The sequence below is a fragment of the Coturnix japonica genome, chromosome 4 (assembly GCF_001577835.2).
Source record: "Coturnix japonica isolate 7356 chromosome 4, Coturnix japonica 2.1, whole genome shotgun sequence".
NCBI classification, from domain to species: Eukaryota; Metazoa; Chordata; class Aves; order Galliformes; family Phasianidae; genus Coturnix; species Coturnix japonica.
This window is the reverse complement of record NC_029519.1, coordinates 62,950,016-62,977,149: the sequence shown is the minus strand read 5'-3', so window position 1 is coordinate 62,977,149 and position 27,134 is coordinate 62,950,016. Positions and strand designations below refer to the sequence as shown.

The following is a 27,134-nucleotide window of genomic DNA, read 5'->3' as shown; positions in this document are numbered from 1 at the left end:
AAATCTAATTTTCAAGAGCATAAATTATATGTGAGTAAAAGACAACAGTCTGCAGTGCAGAGATAGTGTGTGTGTTGCAGTGAGAGAAGGCATATTTCAGAGCCTCCTCGTACTTATGCTATTTAGCACTTTCTTACTTGCATGGAGGCATTCTCCTCAGTGCTTTGCAGTCAAAATAGTTAGAGGATATCTTGCTGGAAGGTTTGCAGTAGGTTTATGTACGCATTTTTAAATGTTAGGACTATTATTTGCTATAATTCTAGCTTATTTGTTTTGTGATATTTTTTTCTTAATAAACTGATGAGGAAAGCTTTCATCATTAGATATATATGTACCTATTCTAAAAATTTCAGAGTAAATTCACTAGTTTGCATGATGTCAGATCAAGAGCTTTGAAGAGAACCCCTTGATGGCAGAAAGAAATCGTTATCCCCATGTTCCCTTCAGCCCTTTCCCTAGGCAGCAGTTAGTGAGACAGACTTCATGCCATGCCCTGCAGGCCGGCAGACTCTCATGCCTTTCAGGGAAGTAGGAGGCAGGTCTGATTAAGTCAGTCCCTCCTGTCTGAAGCATGAGTGGTTGGGCAGATCCTGTGTTAGCTCGATGAGTGTAGATCCTGTGCTGCAGATCCAAGGGCTTTTACCCTAAGAATGCAAATTTCAGAAGAATAACCAGAACTATCTTACCTATTTATCTTGGTTGTACGAGAGCCTTCTTAATTAACCTTTTCTTGGAGGCACTGGAGATAAATTATAGGGGAACTCAGAACCAGTGCATAATTTCCAGAATGTCCAGAATATCTCACCAGTAAGATATTAGAAATAGTAGGAAGAAGTATGTGAGCCTAGGGCAGTGTCAGAGATTGCTGGTCTGAAACAGTTGAGAGCAATTGCTTGTTGCTGGTACCTTGCAATTCTGTGAGCAGGGCTGTGATCCCACGTAGGCTTCCTCCACTGCAGTGATTGGGTTTCAGGAGAAGGACCATGGGCAGGGTTGTTAAAGAAAGGGCACAGAAATTTGTATCAGCCCTTTTGTGCCTCCCTAAAGTGCTTTAGCTTGGTCACCCAGTGGAGCTAGAGCCAGAGAAACTGAGGAATTGATATTATTTCAGTGTCCTGATCTGTTTGTTCTCGTGGTATATTAATGCTTGATGTTTGTGTGATAAAGCCTTTGTTGTCTATGTGTAAACATCACATTCTGAGAAACTGGGTGTTTATATGTATCATATTCCTTTATTCAGCTGTCATGCTTTGAGGGTTTATTGTTAGTATATTGAATGATGAAATGTTTGAGTTGCTGGAGAGTGTGTGATGCTACTGTGGCGTGCATCATAAGGTTTAACCACAAATTGTGCGCTAAGGAGACATGCACAGGTATGACCTGATCTCACTCATCTGGAAATCATTTCCTAAAAGAAAAAAAATCCCAGCAACTGAGTAACTTCCTTAGCATTTTAGCAGGAGGCAATGCTTGTCTACTGTACAAGTAGATTACACCTGACATTGCATGCCTTTTAGAAGCAATAATGTTTCCGTGATTCATTTTTTATACATTAAACCATTTTCATTTGTAAATAGCCAGGCTTTTAGACTTAATTTATATATGTGTATCGATTTTTCACTGTTGCTATATTTGCTCTTACAAATGTAAAACAATTGTGTCTACTTAAGCAAAAGGGAAAAAGGATAGAGCAAGCCTTCCTCCAGTGCTGTCTCCAACGTTAAGTAAAATACATATTGAGTAGTATTTCTTTATCCTTGTGAGTGTTTTCCAGTGGATCTATAACTGACCCCATTTGCAATAAAACGAAGCATCTTACAAGTGAAATTTTAGAAAGTGATGAGGGTTCCGTAACAGAGGAGACTTTTTAAAATGACCTTATGACTTTAATGTAGCTGCAACATAGATACGTGATGTATTTGCTATCCTTTTGTCCTTACGTGCTTTTTTTAATAGGAAAAAAAAACAGATACAAAACACTTAAATGGACTACTTTATTCCTGTTATTTTTGTGGTAGGGAATTAGACACGTGGATCACTTTGGATTCATCTGCAGAGAGTCTTCAGAAAATGGAGGCTTCCACTTTGTTTGCTACGTGTTTCAGTGTGCAGATGAAGCACTGGTAAGTGAAAGAAGAGAGACCTAATGTCATCTTGTGTTCTATATTTTCCTGAAGATCATCTATGTTATGGCTGTGCTTCTGTGCTATGGGTCAGTCTGGTGCCTCACAACTGCAGTACGCTTTAGTTTTTGTGGGGTTTTTTGTTGTTTTTTTTTTTTGTTTGTTTTGTTTTGTTTTGTTTTGTTTTCCCATAGAATCCTGGGTTGAAAAGGACCACAGTGCTTATCTGTGCTTATCTAGCTTCAACACCCCTGCTATGTGCAGGGTTGCCAGCCACCAGGCCAGGCTGCCCAGAGCCACATCCAGCCCAGCCTTGAATGCTTTCAGGGATGGGGCATCCACAACCTCCTTGGGCAACCTGTTGCAGCGTGTCACCACCCTGTATGAAAAAAATTCCTCCTAATATCTAACCTAAACTTCCCCTGTCTCAGTTTAAGACTAGTCCCCCTTGTCCTTTCACTATCTATCCTTGTAAACAGTGATTCTCCTTCCAGTTTATATGCTCCCTTCAAATATTGGAAGGTCACAATGAGGTCTACTCTGTTTTAATCATATACAAGAAAATATTTCCAGATAGAAGCAGTGTCTATTACTATACCACAAAAATAAAAGTTGTTAGCCTGGAAGAAATGGCTTCACAATAAGTTTTTTTTGTGCTTATGAGTTCCTGTGCTGTTTCTTTGCATAAACAACTCCTATTTGCTTCGCATACGCACCTTCCCAAACAGCAGTGTTATTCTGAATGACAGTTGGGTTTGTGTTAGGGAAAAGAGAAGCTCTGTGAAGAAGTGAAATTGTTCATTTGCACTATGTTCTTTTTCAGGTTGATGAAATCATGATGACATTGAAACAGGCTTTTACTGTAGCTGCTGTGCAACAAACTTCCAAGGCACAACCCCAGCTCTGCGAAACGTGTCCTCTGCAAAGCTTGCATAAACTCTGTGAAAAGATAGAAGGTGGGGTTTAAATAATTCTATGGTCAGTTGTTTGGCTTTGTTATTTTTTCCTAACAATTCCATTGGTGTACTGTCTTATATGTGAAGCTGTAGGGAAATGAATGCTTAAATAGAACTTCAGATGTGGGGGAAGAAAAATGGAGCATGAGTCTCCCTTATACAGAGAACTGTTGTATAAAGTTATCTGCAGCCTAGTAAGAACTTTCAAATCATCTAAGCTCTCGTCTTGTATTTCACTTGATTTTTGAAAACAAATTAACAGTTTAAATGTGAATGAATTGCAAGTAGCCAAGCACAATTAGCTATACTAATACAGCAAATTGCAGGTAAGAAACCTCTCAAGTATACATACTGCAATAACCTGCCGTCCTGTTGAATCTGGTTAGGTAATGGCATTACAGAGCCACTAAGTATGAATCATTGAGTTTTGAATTTGCATGTTTGTGTTAATCTGTGCTCCCTTGTGAAAAGCAATTATAGCCTAGAAAACAAGTTTAAGACCAAAGAACAAAACAGATAATTATTTGCATTTCAGCAAATTTCACCATTAGGCTTTGTTCATTTAAATGATTTCTGGGGTGATTAGAGGGCAACAGTAGCTTACTGGATCACAGAAGTAGCTTGATGGGCTAAAAACCATCCGGTATTAATTTTGATGAAATTGGAGGACCTCCAAAACCACTTTGAACTCTGTTTTGGCCTTCAGCTAGCAATCAGTTTTTGGGAGAATTCTTCAGTGCAAAGGAATCTTAATGTCTTTAATTGTATCACCTGCTTCTGAAGGAGAAACACTATGATCAGAAACTGAAGTACAAAATACTGTTGGTGGTTTGCTGTTCTTCTACGGAAAATAAAAGGAAGAAACTCAACCCAGGATGAGAGCAGGAAAATAAATAATCTGAATGGGAAAGTAGTCGGGTTTAGGCTGTCAGTAAATATTCTCAGCAAGAAACAAATAACTTCTTTGCTGATATGCAGTAAGTTTGCTCTTTTTCAGAGGAGTCTTAAGGCTTACAAATTGGAGAAATCTGATGGAAAATATGTTTATACAGCAACCAAAATCCAGGCAGTTACTGAATAAAAACAGCAGCAAAATAGTCTATGAAAGTGCTTTAGGTTGTGAGTTAATTTTGTTTTGTGAGGTGATGGAACCTTCTAGACCAGCTGAGAGTGTAATCCTGGTCTGTGCTCAATAAATCTTGTTGCAAGGAGTTCGTGTCCCTCATTTAAAGTCATCTTCAGTAGAAGCTTTAGATTAACCTACCATTCTTTTTCATTACTGTTTATGAAATTGCTGCAAAGGGTCAGCTCAAAAAAAAATTGGTAATTATGGGCTTTAGCTTTCATTGTATACATATTTCTGCAATTGTTTATTTCTACCAATTTTTTTCCTCTTATTAGGGCTACACCCTTCTAAGACTAAACTAGAACTACAAAAGCATCTAACAACACTAAATAGCCAGGAGCAGGCTTCTGTTTTTGAAGAGGTTAAGGTAAGCTATTATGTAAAGGTTGAAAATTATTTGGGTTTTTTTTGAGAAGTATTCATTGGATTTATATCATAAACTATCGATTAACTTGGGCTTTATGTTTTGTATCATTTTTGATATATTTTCTACCTTGAAACTGTCTCATATTTCTTCTTTTTATTCTTTTCATATGTTAAGTTTTCACTGAGGGGAAACCGCATGTGGTTTGTTTTTTTTTTAGTGAGTCAAGGCAGTAACCCGTGCTTTGAGAATCTTCAACTTTGAGAATGACCAAAACAAATTACTATAACATTCTCAGATCAGAAAATGTCCTGCATAAAAGTTAACCAACATCTTAATACTCGTTCAACTAACTGAATATTTAAGATGGATGATGAACATTAAAAGCAATGCCACTGGGCATGTCACATTAGATTATGAAACTTCAAACTTTTTTAATACTGTTTCCTTCCTGTTTTGAGTCATTCCAGTCTCCGTCTTTGTTTCCATGTGGTAATTTTTCATCCAGTACCAAATTTGGAAGTTGCTCTATGGAGTGACTCAATTTGTTTGTATATAGCAGCAAGCAGGCACTGTTGCCTTCTTAGTAGTCTGTACATGTTTTAAGGATCTTGTTAATGCTTCTTGTAAGACTCTGCAAGCAATGAACTTGGTTAAACCAATGGTAAAATATCTCTCCTGCATATCTTTTTTCATTGCTCTTTTGAGTTGGAGCAACTGAAATTTTGTTCATAGAGCTTCGTATGTTTTAACCAGGATACATATTTTTTAATAATTGTCTTTCTAAGGGTGATATTTATTAATCTTTGGCTTTTCTGGCATTAGCTCCCTTATACTGCATCTTTTGCATTTCCTCAATAGGCTTTAAACCAAACTTGGAAAACCACGTTTATATGATTAAATTCTATAATTGTTTTGGATGCTTTTTTATGCATTATTTCATATTTAAGTAAAGTGCAGAAGAGACTGATATGTTCACCTTGTACAGCCCTGCACATTAATTTTTAAGACACCTGTCCTTTCCCAAGAACAAAATTTCTGGTGAGAAAGATTACTAGAAGCATCGTGCTTAACAGCATGACATACTTTAAGTATGCTGCAACTCGGGACTACTTTTGTTTTTTAATGGACAAAAAAATACACTGAAGTTATTTGCATGTAGCAGTTTCATACTTTTTATTACTGGCCTTTAGATTTCACACAATATCACTCGTTTCCAACGTGTGGTTGAAATGTTTCTCTGGCTATATTACTGCTTTTCTTGGGACACTGCTGTCCTCTTGTGGACTGAGACGGTAGCACTACTTTAAACGTGTATTTACGTACTGACAGTGAGAAAGTGAAAGGGGTGAGGCGTTTGCTGATCGTTTTATGAATGTTTATGACTGTGCTTGTGGTGTTTTTAATTAAAGAAATTGAGACCAAGAGATGATCAAAAAGAGAATGAGCTGATTATCTCTATTTTGAGAAACATGTATGAAGAAAAGCAGAAGGACCACGTTCACATTGGGGAAGGAAAACAAGTAAGTAACCATTCAGTTTTAGATCATGTAAAAAAAAAAGCAAAAAAAAAATAAATAATAATAATAATTCCATTCCTACGTCTTTCCAAAGGCAAACTTGGTATTTTGGTGCTTCAAACTGTTGGCAGTGTTGAACACTGGTTTTCCTTACAGCTAGTGTGAAATGCTGAAATTAGACATATATTGCATGTTTTGAGTTGTCTAATAGAGTTTGGTTCTGGACATAGGAGAAAGAGATGCAAGCTAGGTTGGCCAATAATTTTCTTGGTTCTTTCTTCTCATTTCAGTGATAATTCTGTCAGAAAATATATAATAAACCAGTAATTGCTCTTACCTGATCTGTGGCTTTTGCCATTTCCTTGACTGTGTGTGTGAGCCAATACCACAACACAACATTGGGCATGATCCTTGCTAAGAACTGTTATGTTGACTCAATAGCTAAAAGTTATTTCTTGTGTGTAAACTACCATTTGAAGTGACCTCAAAGAGGAATACCTGAAAAGCAATGCTGCAGAATCAACAGGAAGATCATGGAGTTGCAGGGATTGGAAGGGACCTCAGAAGGTCAAGTCAAACCCTTCCTGCTAAAGCAGGGGAAGTGGCAAGTCTTCATTTACTATTCATTTAGTTTGTTAATCTCTTATTTTATGGTTTAGTTACTTACTGAACAAACACTTCAGTTCTCTGTTTTTTTGGCTTGGACTTCTCAGTGGAAATATATTTTTATGGAGAAAACAAAACAACACAGTGGTGTAGTTTTGGTATGACAAGAAGAAACATTGCATGGTGTTCTTAATCATCGTATCTGAAATATCCGTCTTTGAAATAATACGTAATATTAAATAGTTGTCAGTTGTGAATGGTTTGGAAGTAAAGATATATAAAGCAAGGTATCTTAATATATATTCAGTGTTTTTTGAAAATTCTGAAGGCCTGCTGCAGTTCATTTGCTCAGCTTCTGAAGCCAAAAGTGGCTAATCTGACACTTGCAAAGATGCCAAGGCTGTAAGAACAGAGTTGACTTGCCCTTAGTCCCTCATTTTTCTTAGTATAACATCCTATATTTACTCTGCTAATTTATCTCCAGACACATGTGACAGCAGATACCTCTGAACGTGTGCTCTGTCAATGTTACTTGTCTCAGCGGTCATTAGCCCATGGCTTGCTGTTGTCCCTGTTTTCTTCTTTTCTGTATAACTATTCACTTTCATACTTCTCCCTCTACGGTATATTGGTGATGTTTGTTTATACCTTTTATAATTAAATCAGGAGAGGAAAAAAACAAGTGATACTAACATATGGGTCTTTTTAAACAAAAATGACCTTCAAAATAAATGTGGTTTTTTTTTTGTAAGAACATAAAAGCAGGCAGCATCTGTCTAGCCCTTTGAGCTTAAGGTGAGTAAAAAAGAAAAGAAAATGCTAAGTCAAATTTTGTAGTACTGCAGTTGGGAAGCTTTAGAATTGTATGTGGTCAGAACTATTTAGTGATGCAAGTGTCTCATAGCTGTTCAGTACTGATAGTTACATAGATTGAGCAATCATATCTTGGAAGTTAAGACCAGGTAGAGAAGGTTACAGTGCCTGACAGCCTCAAAATGAACCCCAAAAATAACAGTGGAAATTGTGCTGCAGGTGATAGGCTTTGATGCTAGTATTGACACTGTAGTGTCATTTCTTTTAATTTGGTACTGTAATCCGCACAAGCACTGGAAAGGGACTTAAATGTTTCTTTAAAAATCAAAAACCTGACTGTTAGGTTTAAAATTGAAGGGTTCCTACTATTGAAATGTTAGAAGAGTTAGATTATACATCTTTGTGGCATTTATGAAGTCTGATATTTTGATGATGAAGATACTTGAGAGTTCTTACGAAGCGTATCTTGGCTGAAGGAAAGTAATTCCTTGAGAAATCTCCAATCTGTTACGCTTGAACTTTAGAACTTACACAACTGTACTTTGGCATTAAAGAAAATTTGTCAACACAGCCATAAATTCTTACTGAAACAGCGATTCCTCTGAAGCACGTTACTACACTCCAAAAATGTTACTCAAAGAAATTTTCTAGGGTAGTTTGATGAGCTTCAGTGTAAGTATCAGTAGAGGAAAACATATGAAAAACCCGGGACAGTAGGAGGAAAGAATTGATACATGTTACAGAAGTCTTCATATTTTTCACTGAGATACTGCTCCACACTGTTTTGCGTTTCACATTTATGTTTTTAAACACTTACAGACTTCACAACCGTCTGCTGAGAACGCTGCAAATGAAGTGCCCAGCAGTGCTCCAAGATTCAGATTAGATATGTTGAAGAACAAGGCAAAAAGATCTCTGACAGAGTCATTTGAAAGTATTTTATCACGTGTGAGTATCCTCATGTTTATTGCCTCTGATCATAATTTTGTTGTTTTATTTATTCAAATAGTAGATACACCAGATTTTCTATCCTTTCAGACTGTAGCTAAGTGGCTTATAAAGACAGAGTACAAAAAATACACAAGAAAATAAAAGTAATTACAGATGTTCACTTCTAATTATATAGAAGGAAATTACTAGGGAACTGACTAAGCATTCCTAACAAGACAGTGTTTATTAATAATGACAGAACTCCTGAATACGGAGGCATCTGACCTTTTAAATGTCCTGGTTTTGACTGGGATAGAGTTCATTTTCTTCATAGTGACTGGTTTAGTGCATGTTTTGGATTTGGGAGAAAAACAGCGGTGATAACGCAGTGATGTTTTAGTTGTTGCTGAGCTGTGCTTACAGTAGGTCAGGCTCTTGCACTGCTCTGTCAGTAGGAGGCTGGGGCTGTACACAGAGCTGAGAGGGAACAGAATCAAGACAGATGACCCATGCTGGCCAAAAGGATATTCCATACTACGTGGTGCCATGTTGACAATAAAACTGGAGGAGTTGGCCAGGAGGCTGCTGTTGACTGGGGCCTGGCTGGGCCTTGGCTGGCAGGTGGCACACTGATTGAATGGTGCATCACTTGTATTGCGTATTCTTCTAGTTATAATTATTTTCCCTTCCTTTTCTATGCTATTAGATTGTCTTTATTTCAACCCACAAGTTTTACTGTTTTTCCCAATTGTCTGCTCCATCTCACTGGGGGTTGGGGGGGGAGGGGGGTGCTAAGCCACAACAGCCAGAGGCTATTTGAAAGCAAGAAATGTTAAGAACCTCAGAAGACGCTAAGAGTATGCAGGCATTTGGACAAGATCACATCAGGTAAAACTCTTCATGAACAGTGTTGGCTGTACCTGTTAGTGGGAACAATTTGAACTCCCTTGTAATAGTCATCCCCAAGAAAGGGATCATAAGCAAATGGTTGAAAGTATCTGCTAATTACTCAACAGTAGCTGTGAAAATAGATCTGATGTCAGATTTGAGTAGCGTTTCAGCCTTCAGAATAACTTCTCATTCAAATATTCTTTGTTCTGCACCTCCTTTCAAAGCAAATACAGTGCAAAGTAGGTGCTTTAATAGTGGTTATAGTAGGTATGTGCAATATGTGATTATATTTGCATATGATGCATGTAGTTGCTTATGATAATTCCCTAATTGAATAGGCATCATTAAAAATGTCAGTAACTGTCCTGAATGAAGCCTCTGTCTTTCACAGAGGCAGAGACTATTGCTAGGAATTTGGGAAAATGAAAGCTACAGATTCTGTGCTCTGAAAAATCTCTTTTTGTATGCCCCATGCATTATAAGCTTAATTGTTGGTGTGCTTTGTTTCTACAGGGCAGTAAAGCCAGAGGTCCTCTCGACAGTTCTAGTGGATCTGTGGATCTGGAGACCTCTGTGTCCAGCACTGCAAACAGTGCAAATAAAGTGAGTAAAGCCTGCGGTGCATGTATGTAGTGAGAAACTTCTGTTAATATACATAAAACAACTAGTCAGATGTGAAATCCAGTTGCCAACTGATCATATAACTGCTCTGTTCTAACATCTTGCATTTTGTTTGGATTATGTTTGGGGAGTAGACAAACTAATTGTGTGCAAAGGGAAATAAACCTGAGAGCATCTAATCAGAATGATAAAAGCATTATCACCTAGTACAGTCTAGGTACATCCTCGTCTTCCTAACTGTAAGAGTCCTGCTGCTGCTTGCTGATCCATTAGGGTATGTCTTTATCCCTGTGTTGAGATGAAGATGTGCTCACTGCTGACAGCCCCTTGGATCAACCACTGTCTTCCCTTCTACTTTCCCAGCTTGAAACAAATTTTTCTGTTAGTTAGGATTTGTAAGTTGGTTACTCAAATCACTTTTCGTGTTTAAAATACGTTTAATATGTTTAAATCCTCTGAGGAATAACTTGAACGAACTAATCTCCCGGTTTACTCTGGTAACAGAATTTCAGATTAAGTAATAGCAGTCAGATGCCAGCACAGTGGTAATGTGTACAGTGCCATTGTCTACAGAGTTTTACTAAATTCTGTACTGTTGAACAAGTTGCTTCCCATACTTAGTCTGTATTTCTGATCTACAGAAGTTTCAAGCTCTGGGTCTTTCTTTGTGTTCCTTGTATAATAAAACATAAAATAAAATAAATAAAATATAATAAAACAGTGTGCCTGGGGTTCCATTTGAATTACAAATTTATTGTACTAAAATATATTATATATTGTATATATGGGTCTTATCATGCAAATATGAACTAAAATATTATATAACATCTGAGTCTTGCAAAACAAATTTGATTACCATGCTCTTGACCCTAATCTGATTAGTTTCAGCCATGAAAGTACCTACCATGAATGCAGGATTGTATTCTTAGGCAATATAAAACTAAACCAAGAAGTGGAGTAATTTCCCTTTTTATATGGCTAGAAAGCTTTTAGTCTGAGCAAAATGTTGTGAACAAATAGCAACATGTTGATAACCTTATATTTTGTTCTTCTAGGAGCCACCATTGTCTGAAAGGGAGATAGACAGAGTTTCTACACTTCCTCCAGAGAATGCTGCCAAGACCAGTGGATCAGTGGGTGATCTCTCTGGTGACCCAGATGGTTTTGCTATTGATCATTCTGTAATGTTACCTCAACAAAGCTTTCGAAGGCGAGCAAACACACTGAGTCATTTACCATCAGAAAGCCGGGAGTCTCTGGTACCTGCTGAAACATCACCATCTGTTCCCCAGAGGAAACTTATGAGGTATCACTCAGTGAGCACAGAAACTCCTCACAAGAGAAAGTAAGACTTACTAAAAGCAGGCTGTGCTTTCATTTGTTGAGGGCATGTTTGGGGTGATGATTACGTACCAGATATGTCCTCCTAGTGGATAAGAAACGTGTATTGCAGCAGTGTGTCATTTAAGTGGTTTGTAGGTACCTTGTTTGAAACGTAGAGTTTCCACTGGGGAGAAATGAAACGTGAGATGTGCATTTCCACACTTGGTGTCACAAAGCTAAGCATGAGGACAACGTAGGATTAGATTATATTTTTAGAAGCAACGTTCAGTAATTTTGATTGTTCATCTGTTGAATATTACGTTTACCTTATATGTCTGTAGAGAAAAAATGCTGTAGCATTTCTGACGCTGCAGATCTTACAGTTTGGTGAATTTATGTATAATTTTAAAGTAATACACAAACTTGACATAAACTGACGTAACTGTTGACAGATGCGAAACTCCGTTGCAGCATTTCAATGAGCCTATGTAAATTTTACTTGCAAAAACAAGCTACTACTGTTAATGCTAATATTCTTCAAGCTGTCCTCCTTCGTAAGCCTGCCTCTGCATTTTCAAAGTCTTTGAACATTATGGCAGCTTTCTTTCCTCCCTTTATCAGGCTTTTTCCAATTACTATGGAAACGCTTCTGTCTGTAGGCTTCTGTTTCACTGCCAAAACCGCTCGTTTATACAAGTTAGGCAGTATAAAATCTGTACATGTTCCAACTCATTTTTCCCTGCAGGAGGCAGAGCAGCGTAAGAACGTGCCTGGAATAGGTGATGACAGCAAAGAAACGTTAAATTATACCATTTAACAGGAAATATAACCTAGGTTGCCTTTTTATCCCTTTTTTGAACCTTTTTAATTCTTAAATACGGGAACGCGTTTGTAGTGCAGTGTAGAACTTGTGCTGTTCGTCTGTCACCTTCATGAAAGTTGCCCTCACGTTTGTTGCTGCTTGTTCAGACAGTTTCTGTCCTTAATACAGGAATGCAGTTAAAAATTGAGTGTATTCTAAATTTCCTTGGTTATTGCAATTAGGGCTTGACTGTGTAATTTTTTACTAAGGCCCAAGTGTGCCTGCACCTTCACATAATTTAACCTAGAAAGAAATCACTGGTTACATACCCTTCATAGGGAACACACAGAACAGGACTTAAAAGACCTGTACATTGAACAAGTCTCGTATGTTTTATGAGTGTTTTTTCAATAGCTTACACCAGTAGATAAGTTGTTTTTAAACTCAATGTTGTCGATTGGTTAAAATGTTCAGCCTCTTGCAGTTATAGCATTAACTGTGAAAACTACCTGAAAGGGCTGATTTGTGTTTGATGGGTTACTTCCAAGGGTTAGAGAAGACATTTCACTTATTTTTTCTTCCCGGTTTCCTCTCTTACTGTGTTTTGTTCTTTGTTACCTCAACTCCATTCCTCTGGTTGGAATCCCACCATACGGTTTGAATGCATCTGTCGGCGAACCTAAAAGTTCTTCTGGTCAACTTGCACGTTCTCCTACTCTAGCTCGTCTTAATCCCTCGGCCTCTTCACCCAACTTTCTTAAATATCTAAGGCATAATTCAAGTGGAGAACAAAGTGGGCATTTTGCACAAAAGAGGTGAGATAGCACCTGTTCATAGTTTGGGGTAGGGTTTGTTTTACCATGCTATAAATATGAAGCTCTGTAGTGTAATTTAAATTATTTAGTGAAAATTTAAGGTGGTAGATTTTTATGGTAGGAGGAACTCAGCTGCTTTGCTACTGGATGTAGCTCTGATACTTGCATAATTTTTTGTTTTAATACAGGAAATTCTTTCAGACCCATGGCATTCTTTGGAGCTGGTTGCTCCGAAGCAGCTTCTTGTTATGCAGCAGACAGCAGCCCTGCCTAAATTGTGCCAATGATCAGTTGCCAAGAACCTGAGATTCAGCTCGCTCTGTCTCTCCTGAATCATTCAGTTCTGTTTGGTTTTGTTCGTGACAACACAGAAATACATTAATATTCTTTTAATATTCTTTTCTGCCTGACATTTAAAGGCAAATTAACTAAGTTAACTAAATTGAACAAAAAATGGCTGGACTGTGAAGAACCAATTGAGGGGAAAGAAAAAGGCAGAAATGAGCTCATGTGTTTGTCTTGTTTAATTTGTCATGGTTACACTCAGTAGTACCAAATGATAATTCTCCGTGCCTTGTTTCTTAGAACAAAAATGTGCATAGAGAACATTGAGGAAAACACATGAACTTTTTGTTTCCCTGGGATCCTGAAATAAGGAGCTGCCTAAAAATCTTAACCATGCAACCCCTTCAAGTTAAACTGCTTATTTTAGCTCAAAGAGTTAATGAGGCTGAATGGCCTTGGAAGCACTGTCAGCACTTCTGGCCAGCAAATTTTACTGCTTTTTGTTTTGGGGTGTTGTTGTTGTTGTTTGTTTTTCTGGAAGGTATAGGTTTCCTCTTCTCCTGAGGTGACAACTCTTCTGATCCAGGGAAAGTACTGAACCCAGAGCTTCATTTCACCAGTCTCTTCATTCGTTTTTGCTGAGCACTGTCTAGTGTCCCTCTTAATTTAGCTTCACTTCAGAAGTATGACATAATTCAAAGGAGGAAATGTGTTTTCATTGTGTTTACAATGTGTAACATTTCAGTGTTACCTTTACTTTGCATTTAACCAGGTCTGAACGCTGTACTGTCTCTTACTTGAATCCTGAAGGTTAAATTCTCCAAAGTAGATTCTTCTAAAGTAGATTAGGAGATACGTTCTGTACATACAGCAGCACCTTCTCCTTCCCTTTTTCTATTGTTCAGTGATATACTGTAGTGAACCTCTAAGCAACGAGACTGAGAACTGAAATTGATGGGGATATCAAATAAGTTAATGAGTTTAAATTGAATGAAGTCAAACTGCCCAGGCTGACTGCATTTCTCTATGTGAAATCACCATGTAATTGCAATTGATTGACAATGAAATTGTAAGTGAAACTTGTTTACAGGGTACACTACACTAAGGCAGGATGCTCCTCATGCTCAGTACCAGCTACTAAAGAACTGCTTCATTTTACATCTTTAGGAGGCAGAATTAAATGCCATCCAAATACAATATTATGGTTTATCAGAAACTCTTTTTACTGAAATTCTGTTGGCCAAGAGTAAATTCTTGCATTAGGTATTTTTGTGTACTCTTCTCACCAAGCCAAGTAATTTTCTACTGAGTTGTTCTCATGTCCTTCTACTAACCAGCTTCTGAGTACGCCGGAAGGTCACTATTTTACAAGACAGAGCAGAATCAGTAATTGTGCTGTATCAGAAGACAGCTGATGAAGTTTGATTAGTGCTCCTGTCTGTTGCATAAGTAAAGCTGCAATCCTAAATAAACCATCAGCTAGAAAGCTCAGCTTTTTGTTTAAATGTTCCAAGCTTATCTGAATAATAGCCTGTTACTGCTATTCAAACGGTTCTTTGCCAAAGTCTTGGATTTAATTTGCCAGCACAAGGATTATCAGAGCCAGCTTTTCCTTACCTTTTCCTCCAACCTTAGGCAATCATTGAAATTGATATCTAGGTAATTTTCCAATTATGAAGTTGGTATTAGTTCTTAATAGGTTAAAGGAACTTAATTGAAATGTGAACCAAGAATCCTGGGATATAACAAAGAGTAACGTTTACTCGTAGCATATTTATTTATGTTTTAACATTTTAGTTTGCCCAAACAAATAAGTATTTCAAAGTAGCGCTTTGTTAGTGGTTTTAGTTTTGACTTTGGTTTCCTTGATATTTATGCCTTCAGGATTTAGCTGCTATCTGTTTGAAACTTAGCAGTATGTGTTATTTTGATTCTGTGGATTTATACTTCCTTGTTCTAAACTCTACTTTTCCCAACTGCACTCTCAGCATCTCCTACCGTACTGCCTTAAGGAAAAAGCTTCATTCTTCCTCTTCTGTGCCAAATTTCTTAAAATTTCTGGCTCCTGTAGATGAAAATAACACCTCAGACTTTAGGAGCACAACAAGGTAGGGCTTCTCTCTTTAATCCCAGAGGTAAAACTGTATTATTCAAAGGTTTCTTTGTTTGAAGTATTTGAAATGCTTCCCGCACTTGCAAAACCTGACTTGTGCAACAGTTCACTTGCATGTATTCTGCATGTGATTACTGTCAAAAAAGATGGAGCTATCCGAGACTCCTCTCTTGCAGTGTTTGCAGACTTTATCCATTTCAGTGTTGTGACAGTCACACAGCTTGCATCTCTTCACTTGTGATTATTCCTGCAATAGGGCTCCACTAGCAGTTTTTAGTGTAGAGAACGTACGTGGCTCACCCTAAGCAATATCAGCCTGCTTAGTGTGGGAGGAGATGGTCTATAAAATGCTATTCTGAGTTACCAGAGCTGTTTGATTTACCACTCTCAACTCAAAGACTGATGTAATCACTTAAAAATGGGATTTTCAATAGGGAGACAGCATTGCTATACATTTTTCTTCCATTTAAAAATCGGAATAAAACTTCAGCTGCGTAGTTTGTGTATTCCATCAAGGGAGTAACAGCCAGGGTCCATGGATGCCATTCCCAAATTTGTTGCTTATTTCACATGGTGACTTAGGAACACAAAGGTTGAAGTTTCTGCTCTAATTTTGTGTTCTGAAGGAGTGTACAACATATCTGACTAACAGAAGGCTAGAAGTTGAATTGGTGTTTTTAAAACTCCTTAAGGTTTGCTGATAAAAGGCATCAGCAGCACTCCATCTCCTACAAATAACTGCTACTTCTTGCGGATGGTATAATAATGCTGACAGCAGAATGGTAACAGTACTTTGACATGCACCATTGAGTATCTTTAATGCTGTGAGTTTAATGCACTGCCACAAAGAAAGTTGAAAAAGAAATGAAACAATAGAAAGCAGGTTGCACAGAGCTGCAAACCCCTTCTGGTGAACTTGAGTGATGTTTGCAGTCTCGTGTAAGCCTGCTGCTACCAAGCAGGTTTCACCCACCAAACACTTGCAGCTTGACACAGCATGTGCACAGCACACTGCGCTTCTTAGCAGATGGTTCTTATTATGCTCAGTGAACTCTACGTTGCTGTTCCTGGCAGATCTGAGTAACCTACTCACAAGCCATTCTGTGTTCTGCAATTTTAGTGACTACGAATCCAAACACAGCCAGCAGGCTGCTGGCGCTGACAGCCCTGTAAGGACACGACGACATTCTTGGAGACAGCAGATATTCCTGCGGGTGGCCACTCCCCAGAAAGCATGTGATTCTCCCAGTCGGTACGATGGTAAGTCTGTATTGGATTCCGTGAATGTTGTTTAGTGGGTATAAATTGTGAACTGTGGCCCATTTTATCTACTGTGTGGGCACGCTTGCCCAGTGCTGTTTGTACTGGCTTTGTGGTTTCCCTCTTCTGGCTTATCCACTGTACCTTTTTTATTTCTTGAATATCTGTAGCTGTAAAGAAACACAGACCAGGGAAAAAAATCACTGCACATGAGCATGCAGGTTCATCATTTTACACATCTCACCTTATGTGAGCTTGGCACATGCCACATCACACACTGGGATCAAAAGTGCCCCATAGAACTTTTTGGCTCCAGATAATAGTTTCTGACTTGCTGGAACTTCAGTTTCACTGCTGGAGCTCTGCATGCTCTGTCTTCTGCCTGATCTCTATGGCCACAGTGTAGGGGTCACAAGGAACCTGAGGGAACAATACACTGTAATAAACATAGTAATGAAATACTGTTTGAAAAGGCTGGGAAAGCTGTCAGGTTAACAGTTATTGAAACATTATTCTTGCATCTTAAGAAGAGACCTTGATGAACTGAACGCTGCACGTAACAAAAGTGTTTCTGTCATTAATGAGTTGCTTGCAGTGTATTTGGACTTAATGTGGCATAAGCTGTATATAGGCACAGATACCTCCCTCAAATGTAGTATACTTCAAAGCTCAAGAGCCTGTCATCTCAAAAGCCTGTCATCTTCATCTCAAGAGCCTGTCAGCAGGTGAAAATGCTCTCCTATGCTTCAAGGTGCAGGAAGGGGATATTCAGCCTCAGCTGTTCTGTGAAGCTAATAGTTTTTGCGAATTTGGCACGTCTTTCTTTAACTGAAAGCAAACTTACTAGTTTTTGAAAGCCACAAAATGTTTTCTTATTAAACAGGGAAAAACAAACCCACCCCAAACACAAAGCTGCCTGTCCAGACATTTGCTTTGAGACATAATAGTTGCAAGATACAATTTTAACAACCTGGATAAGCAGCAAAGTTGGAGAAATATGCATGGCAAAAAAGGAAAACAGGAAGTGTTATTAATTTGGGGAGCAATTTAAAGTAACTGGTCTTTTTATTCGCTCTTGTTTTCCTTATCTGTTTTTGTTCCAATGTACGTATTCAGTTTATGAGCAGAGGGAGAAAACTCAGACTTTTTCTTAGCAAGTATTAGGTTTTCCTGTTTGGATTTTTGTGAATCTCTTGGAACATTTTTGGCAGTGAAGGATGCTGAGTGATGATCAATTCTCTGTAGCCTTTAAGAGTGATCTTACCTTGGCACTCACTATCACAGTTAACTTAGTAGCGTCTGTAGCTCCATAGAAAATATACCTAGCTATTGTTCACCAGCTTGTTCCTTTTTCTTTTATTCACTCAAGGAGAAGCAACATATACAGCAGATCTGATTGGTTTGATTAGAGTTAACTGTAGTTGATTTTGCATATTTTAAATTGTTTTTAAGGCTTCCTTGCTCACTCTAGGCTGATCTCCTTTGGAAACAGACTTGATGAAAACAGCTGACATATAACAAAAAGATTGATTTCAGCCAAACTGGATGAAGAACAAAGAGGTGCTTACAATGAACTTGAGAGATGTCTAGCGTCCTGAGTACCCACGTGAAGTTTGCTGCACCAAGTCCTACTCCAGACCCTTTCTTCTTAAGGAAGTGTTCATTAATAGTTTGAATGCTAGTTGAGCTAAACTACTGTCTCTTGTAGCTTAGCTTGAGGGAAATGTTTGCTAGCTGTGCTTGCCTGGCTGCCTTGTCTTGCATGAGGCAAAGTACAAACTGTTTTCTAGATGCCAACATTTAAATGTACTTCTTGCCTTATGCTTGAAGGAGGCTATCAGAATCAGTGGAGTTGAAAACAATACAGTAGATATACCAAAGTGCCTTTTTCCATGCCAGTTTTGACTCCTGCCTTGCCTGATGGTCAGATTCAATCCAGCCCCATTCAGACAAGGTGTGTACTCTTGAGACAATGAGAAACTGTTACTTCTGGTTCCTAAAGGAGCAGTGTCCCATGTGCGCCTCCTTCCTCTTGCCACCTCCTGCTTGTGGGTGCTGCAAACTCACAGCTGTGTTCTGCCCCCTGCCACTTTCCCAAGACAGTACTGAAGCTGAAGGGTCCACAGTGATTTATGATGAAGCACCACAGGAGGAGCTTTATGCAGTTTGCTGTCTGGCTGGGAAGCTTGTTGCTGTATCTCAATCACTGGTGAGCTTGAAGAGGCTGACCTATGGTATAGGAAATTTGAAAGAATTTTCTGCATACGTGAAATGACCTGTAGAGATTTTTATTGCTTTTCAGCAATAATTCAGATCAATACAATGGGAAAGGCGTTACCAGCAAAGGTGTGCTGATGAGAAGACTGGCACAATAGATAGGTGCTATAAAAGAAGGGAAGAAGATTGCTTGTATCAGAAGATTCTAGGTTCACAGGGGAAAGCTTCACCAAGGAGGGATCTCCAACCAGAGATCCTTCCCCAGTGGCAGTCAGCCCTTAAACAAGGTCTGAGAGAACTGCAGCCAGGCTTCATCCTTTCTGGAAACACAGCTGAATTGCCTTCACCCTCTGCTCCTAGGGCTGACCTGGTCCCTTCCACAGGTACTAAATCAGTGGTTTAGGCCACGACTCAACAGTTCCCATACAACCTGGCAGCTGGAAATTTGCAGGGTTGAAACAGTAGTTTTAATGTAGTGAGTTATTGTGCAACATCTTCTCCTGTTGTTGGCCCCTTCTTGTGCTCCATAGCTCCTCTTTTATTCTTTTTGGCTATGTCAGGAGGGTCTGCATACGTAAATGATTTTGTTTGCTTTCCTTTTTTTTTAATTTTAATATTTGCCCGAATTGAGGCATGGCAAAATTAACACTCAGCCATCCACTTATAGTTGGAAAAAGGTCTAAAATACATTTTCAGAATAGTAATGTTTCTGTTGATTAAAATTTTTCTTCAGTACCTTCCAAAAAATGTGGTTTATGGAAAGTTGCTGAGTATGGAGCCCAGGCTGGGCTGGAGAATGAGGAGCTGAGGAGCTGTGCTGCTGTGGGCAGTGTGAAGCACTTGGGGGCAGCGTTTCACTCACTGTCAGATTAAGGCAAGCTCTGCATCTTGCACTCTGGTATTTCTTTATTTGTATCCTGTGGAACTGGGACAGAGAAAAGGAGAAGCGTAGCTTGCTAACAAAATCGATTGCATCTGTGACAGTACCATATTTCTTTTGAAAAGAGACTCTGATCAGCCTCTTTTTCTAAATTATTTTCACCTCTTTTCTGTATTTAAATTCCCTATTGCTCTCCTGCTCATTGTCTTAAACATTTCAAATTATACATTTATATCTCCTTGCCTTGCTTGAACACAGATATTCATACTTGCATGGAGTCCTTCTAACAAATTACATCCTGTGGCTAGGCAAATTGTAGAGGTCATTTAGGTTGGAAAAGACCTTCAAGACCATCAACTTCAATTGCCAACCTGATCTACCAAATCCTGTCTTTAAACTGCATCTTTAAAGCATCAGTAAAAACTGATGTTAACCAACTGTACTGAATTACACAAATATTCAAGAATTCCTCATTTGGCCATTCCTTGAAGTTACGTGTGAGAGTAGTAGAAATTGTTTGTTCTTGTAATTCTACATCTGAAGTTTTTTTAGTAACAAAAGGATCTGGTCATGCCACTTGAATGATTGTGAGCATTCTCTTGTTTGTTTATTGACTTGAAATTTCTGATGTTCAAAATGAAACAAAGAAAAAGAGTCTAGGGCAGAAAATTCCACGATTACGTGGAATTATTCCATGCATGTTCACACTGTATCTTGTCAGGCTTATTAAGTCCTGGAGAGAGTGTGTGGTTAGTAAGCAGCACATTCAGAAAGCCACGTGTAGAACTCCATAGTGAAATGGGCTCTAATGCATTTTGTTTGAGCCTCTTCTCTATTGATTTCTTATAAAAATAAAACTAAGCCTGAAGTAAAGCATTTTTCCACGTGAAGTGTTCCACCTTCTAAGCAAAAACAAGATGACAGGGTTTATCTTTTATATTTGAAGTTGGTTATGTACCAAGTACTTCTGAAGGAATGTTTTTTTGTCTCTTGTATTGTTTTTGACTTCTTGTGGTTCCTCTTAGCAGGTTTTCTTCCCCCCACACCCCCAATTTTTGCAAAGCCTTGTTTGAGATTGAGATTGGTTGAATAAGAAAGAGTCAATTAAAGTTATTCTACTCAATTAGAAATTACTTTTCATAAAAATAATGTTTAAGACAATATTTTGATTAATTGTGGCTGGAATACTTTAATGCCCTCCTAACAGGAGGAGAACACGTTCATTTATATTTGTTGTGGCGCTGGAGCTAATGGAATTTCCTGTTCATATCACTACCCAAGTAATCAAATATTGGCTATTTTAATGACTCCTGCAGTCATTCACCAGCTTTTTATTTATGAACTTTGCTTAATGTGTACTCCTTGTCAGCAGTACGTTTTGATGGTGTCTTATGATCTTTTCCACTTTGTTTTGTGTATAGTTTTTGCATGATAGTTTTGTGTAATAAATGTGTCGGTCCTTTTGGAGTGTAGGGATACTTATGACTGAAGCCATCACACAATGCCAAAGAGCTGGGTACAAATAAATGGATCTGTATAAATGCCATCTCAGTTTGTTCTTACTGTGGGCCTGCTTTCAGCTTGTTCTTTCTTGAGTGTCAGAGGAGGTGGGAGCATCCTAACAGTACCAGTCTGAGGTACCTGTGCATGTGCTAGTTCATTTAGACACTTTCATGATCATTGAGGGGCGTAACTTATTTGAAAAGAGTACAGGTCAGATGTGGAATAGGAGTCAACAAATGCTGTTGAGATTGGCAGATGAAGAGGGAAGTAGTCTTTCAGCATGTGCTTATGTGCTGAAATCCTCCTGAAGTGTATTTATTAATCTCACAAGCTAAAAACCATGTGCAGGTTTCAAAACACGTGGCACTTTGCTTCAGAGGAATGTGTGCTCCCAGCTATGTTCAGTTACGTTCAGTTCAGTTGTTCTACTACCTTTGCTTTTCCTGCTTTCTGCCAGATCACTTGTATATATTACTGAAATACTTGGTTTCTTGTTACAGTATATCTGCTCCAGTCTGTTCAGGACATGAAGGTTGCATGGCGTATTTGTCAGTCACTCTGTTATGTATTCCTGGACATGGATTAGTGTTGACTTACCAAATGTCTGTTATTATACTTTGCTTTAAGGGGTTACCTGAACATTCAGTCTCCCCACCTTTGCCAGTCAAACAGCTGACGTAACTCTGCAAACTTACCAAGCTACCTGAGCCGTTAAGCAGGTTTATTTTGGTTTCTGTACATCCTGGTACATGCCAGTATGGTGGTGGGAAGAAAAGCAGGTTGTGAATGTGTTGCATTTTATCAGCGTAGACTTTAGACTTTCTGCTAAATGTCCGTAAGAGAAAAGGGGGGAAGAAGATAAAAAAAAAAAAAAAAAAAAAAAAAAAAAAAAAGAAAAAGATTAGAAAAGGAGCTGCCATTTGAAAGTCAAAACCAAGCTTAGAACTCTTCCATGGAGGAATTAGAGGTAGGATTGACAATGATAATAGTTCAGCCTATAGAATGTTATAACCTTTCTGCTGTCTTTTTTGTTTTTGTTTTCGCTTTTATAGCCTTAACCTCTGTGAGCTACATTTCTTTTATTATCTTGAGTTTTCAGTAATAGATGAGAATCTTCATCCTAAATAGTAGGAGGGCTGTGCTCCCAATGGTCTGTAGTAATGCAACTGTTGCCACGATAAGGTTTGATTGCTGAAGGGCTAGAACTGAAGGACGCAACCTGTGAAGTAGGAGATGAGCCTTTAAGTTGGTCCTTGAAGATCATTCAACAAAATTTGCATTGAGAAATTAGGTGTACGCTAAGAACAAGAAAAACAAAGTCTTCATTTCATGTCTTTGGCAGCCTATTTTTTTATTTTTTATAGGTGGTTATCCATAAGATGACTCTGCAAGTAGTCTGGTACCTTCCGACATTTACATGCATGTACAGGTACTTAAAACCGGAATGCATGTTTGACTCTAAAAGACCAATAAATCCCTGATAGGATAAGTTAGTGGGAAGACATTAGTTTCCCCCAAGATGTGTGTGCATCTTATATTAGCTAGCCTGAAAATGTAACAAGAAGTGAATAGATAATAGCATACAGTGGATAAGATAACAGCAAACAGTGGATAAGGATGTTGCTACCTCTATCACATCTATATCACTGGGGCAAAACATACCATATACAGTCATTGTAGAAAAGAATGTGCAGGACATTGCTGGTAGTACACTGTGTACTTCAAAAGCAAGAATCAAATCAGAATAAGTTTCCTTTAATTGCCAGCACAATTTGAGTGACTGTTCCTTCTCTACCTGCTCACTTACCTAAACCTCTTCTATAGTTGCAAATCTTTGTCTTGGGGGTGTCTTTTCATTTACCTATGAAAAACATAATCAAAGGTTTCCCAGTTTATGTTAAATGATCTGATACAATTTCTGCATTGTATTGATATTTTTAATAACCAACTGTATTTCTGAGTGCATCTGTGTCAGAATTTCCTACTTTGTAAAACATTGCCATGTAAACTGTAGGATATTTGTCACTTGCTTAATTTACTATCCCATGAAGTTCATTGTACTCTGAAATGCTGTAGATACCCAAAGCCTGGATCTCCACAATTTTATCCAAAATCTAAGTTTGTAAACTTTTAAATTGTGCCTATTAGCCAAAGAGGTTGCATTTCTTTTTATAAGTAATTGAATTTTGTGGTAACACAAAGATAAGTGTTGTATAACAAGACAGGTGGTGTTTGGATCCACCCTATTCCTCTCTGACTCTTCAAGAGGAAAAGACTGACAGTGGCAAAACAGAAAAGCAGAAACCAACAGCTGTGAACATTCCATGTTTAGCTGTCTGAGTTCAGTTGTGCCTTTGAACATGAGAAATGAATAACTGCATATGAACTGTGTGAGTCGGCACAAGGCGGCTTTCTGAGCAGAATATAAAGGGGTAAAAACCTTCCTGTTTTGTTTGTAGAGATACAATGTTTTGCATGTATATTGTGTTCAGTGTGAAATGTATTGCCATGCTAGACAACGATAAAGAAATTTATAATGGAGCTACCATACGAAATAATTGTTGCAAGGGTATGAACAGATGTACTTGCTCTTGTTTTGGCAGTCTGGGCAATGGGATTTTAGTTACCTGGATTTTAGAACATTTTCTTGGATGTGGTAGGGAGATACCCCTCAGGCATTCAGTTTGGCTGAGGAAGAAGCACTGTGTCTATGTTACCATTTGGAGTTGAGTAGAAAGAAGTGGGGGGGCTTCTGACCATTCATCTTAAAGGTGGCAAATAAAGTAGTTTTTCTCCTAAATTTAGACTATCGAGTCTTCAGAGAATCTGTATAAAATAATGATAACATGAAGTGACTATAGCAGGTGTTAAGAAAGCAAAGTACAGGAACTTATGCTTCATATGTTGATGACTTGATGAAAAAACAAACTTCGTTCCCTGAAAAGAAATGCTTTCTCAGTTTGCATTAAGGTTTATTTAATTGTCCTTTTCAGTCTTTTTAGAATTACCTCACAAAAGAATCGTTTTGTAGTAGATCAGTTGAAGCCAGAAGAAAAAGTGCACAAAGTTAAAATGTGATTAAAAATGAGAAACAAGAGCATAGGTATCTTAGTTGTTTGTCTCCCTTCCTGTATGTTTACTTTAAGAGCAGGTAATTATCCCATTGTATGGCCTTAGTTGGTGTGTTTGTGTAGCTATGGGTGTGGGGTTTCTTTGTCAAATATAGTTTAGAGACAGTTTTTTAAATTGAGTTCTACTTAGTGTGATATGCTACTTGAACCAGGCTGTTTCAACCGTAGGTTACATTTTCTGCAGTTTTTTCAGATGTGCCTTTTCTCTTTTAGGTCTGTCCTTGTAATGCTGTAATTAGTAAGCTGTGTACTTTGCAGTTTTTATCAGGTTATTGGGTTGTTTGTCCAAGGTTAGGCTTTCTTATGCAGAAGAATCTGTAAGTCTGCTTGAGACTGTCATTTGAGAAACCATGCTTTGGTAGGTATTGCTGCCTTCTATATATGTATGTGTACGAGTGTATGTGTGATATGTATATATAGATATATATGCAATCTTTAGAGATGTGTCCCTTTGTTCACCCATTCATGAAGTCTAAGTAGTTCATAAAAACTTCTCTTTTTCCAAGATTACACTGAGCTGGGAGAACTTCCACCCAGATCTCCTTTGGAACCAGTGTGTGAAGATGGCCCCTTTGGTCCAGTGAAGGAAGAAAGAAAACGGACATCCCGTGAGCTTCGTGAACTGTGGAAGAAAGCCATTATTCAGCAAATACTGCTCCTCAGAATGGAGAAAGAAAACCAGAAGTTACAAGGTTGGTGAAGCTCTTCATTGTGTGCTACTGAAGTACAAGGTTTTGCATTGTGGCCTTCCCAGCATTTGAGCCAAACCTTAGTGAAGTGTTTTAGACATATAAAATTGAAAAAATTCAGCAGTATCTTCTTCAGCTTTCATTACAAATGGCAATGATTTACTTTTCTTTTTTTTCTTAGCACTTACCCTTTTAATTTGTTTACTGCATCTTAATTGCTACTCTTTTTAGTTTGACAGTGGTCGAAGTACTGCTGTCTGGTGTGTGGAAGTGATGATAAGGAATTTAATGCAATCACTGTCGTGAACTGAATTACTTTTACACTTGCATCTATAAGCCTTTTTTTAAGTATTGATCACTGCAAAGTTCTGCTTAGCCAGTTTTGAAGTTCTTAAGGATCTGTCTGTGGACTTCAGCCTGTTGGTGCGTGCAGGAGTACAGGCACCGTGCAAGCAAGCTTTGTATGCAGTAATAATAACCTAGATTAGTCAAATGTAATAATTAGGAGTGTGTGAAACTTGGAGTGGTTCTTAACCCATTTTTTTTCCTGTGGTCAAATGCATCTCTGCAACAAGTCTTATCATGGTGGCAAGTTTGACATTTAAATTCAAAAGGGAGCTCATTACGAACATTGGATTTATTGTAGAGCTGCATACAGAATCACCAGTGATTGTCTCTGAGAGCTGCTCCTTGTGAATGAGGAGGATAGTAATGTTTGTTCGGCTTATTCTGGAAGTTCAGGAAGGGAGTAGTCACCTGGATCCCCCGAGGGTGGGGAAGTGGCATGAAAATGGCAATTCTTATTTGGCTTTGTGTAAATTTGGAGACGGATTGTTTTCCACAAAGAACAAATATGTAGAGAAAGGTTCCGGCAGAGCGAGAAGTTTGATGTACCAACTATAAAATCCTTTTTTTAAACTGAGGCTGAGACTTCTAGCTGTAAGAAGGAAATGCTTTCTTTGGATGTTGCCTATAGTTTCACAAAGCATTTACCTGCCTGTAAGCTATTTGCTGCTGGTAGTATAGCTGTCCTATCTGGGTCCTGATATCTGGAGGACCCTTGATTACCTGAATTTCCTACAAACTCCAAAGGTGTCAGGCACATTAATATATTTTATACATAATTGCTGTTACAGCAAAACATGTCCATGCAAGCCAAATACACAGTGGTAAATGCCATGAAAAACATTTGGAGAGAAAGAGATACTGAGGGCAGTGATTTGTATAACCCCTTCGATTTAGAGCAGAATATCAGAAATGGCATTTTGTCGTGTTGTTCTGTGCCGTGCATTTTTATGGGATTTTGTGTTTGGAAACACATTTCCTTTGTTTTATACATCTATACTCCTGAAGTTTTTTAAAAGTTCTTTTGTCTTCAGGTTGTCTGAATCTACCACTACTGGTCAAGTTCTTGGCAACTACAAGACACTAATACCCATTCAAACTTCAATAAGTTTAATCAGATGCTCTGATTTTTTTATTTCTTTATTTGTTTCCTGCCCATTTGCAAAACTATCAGAAATTGACTAAGATGAACATGTCTGAAGCTAGCCAGTGAATGAATGAGGCTAGCATTGGCAAACATGGAGGCCCCAGGTGTGCAGTGGGCACTTTGGTGTAAGGAACCTGTCCTAGGTAGCTGCTGAATGAACAGTGCATCAAACGAAACATTACTTGCAAAACAGATTATTGTGCTGCAGTGAGCACCGTGAGCTGATGAGCTGTAAGCAGTTTCATTGCTTCATTTAACTTGTCAAACGCTGTTAATGCACGTAGTTGTATGTAACACCGTAACAAACAAACAAAAACCTAAACACCAACCTGCAGCACAACCACACCAATTTTGACAATTAAGAGGCCTCAGTTTTAGGTAGATTGTACAGTAGTTGTTTGGTGAAGTTCTAAGTAAATTAATCAATTTTACAAGTATTAAACAAAGTTAATCAGTGCACTTACGATATTGTTTTCCAGCCTCAGAAAATAATTTGCAGAACAGACGTCTCAAGCTTGACTATGAAGAAATCACACCGTGCTTGAAAGAGGTAACCTTGATTTGGGAAAAAATGTTGAGTACACCTGGAAGGTCAAAGATTAAATTTGATGCGGAAAAAATACACTCTGCTGTTGGGCAAGGTAAGCACTGTTTGTTATTTTGTGTTCTTGAAA

The 27,134-nt window shown here is 38.3% G+C and overlaps 1 protein-coding gene across 9 annotated transcripts in view; it reads left to right on the top strand.

Annotated features, from left to right (window-relative positions):
- Positions 1-27,134, top strand: part of TBC1D1 (TBC1 domain family member 1) — an 89,861-nt gene that overhangs the window by 45,300 nt on the left and 17,427 nt on the right. For 4 of the 9 annotated variants that reach the window (XM_015862490.2, XM_032444613.1, XM_015862496.2 and 1 more), the window contains 12 exons: positions 2,019-2,123; positions 2,947-3,079; positions 4,481-4,572; positions 5,982-6,092; positions 8,328-8,456; positions 9,843-9,932; positions 11,006-11,295; positions 12,762-12,890; positions 15,164-15,283; positions 16,409-16,548; positions 24,786-24,971; positions 26,940-27,101. In XM_015862490.2, coding sequence (XP_015717976.1) covers positions 2,019-2,123; positions 2,947-3,079; positions 4,481-4,572; positions 5,982-6,092; positions 8,328-8,456; positions 9,843-9,932; positions 11,006-11,295; positions 12,762-12,890; positions 15,164-15,283; positions 16,409-16,548; positions 24,786-24,971; positions 26,940-27,101 — 1,687 coding nt within the window. The remainder of the gene's footprint in view (positions 1-2,018; positions 2,124-2,946; positions 3,080-4,480; positions 4,573-5,981; positions 6,093-8,327; positions 8,457-9,842; positions 9,933-11,005; positions 11,296-12,761; positions 12,891-15,163; positions 15,284-16,408; positions 16,549-24,785; positions 24,972-26,939; positions 27,102-27,134) is intronic. The other 5 variants (XM_015862491.2, XM_015862492.2, XM_015862493.2 and 2 more) reach the window with 5 other exon arrangements.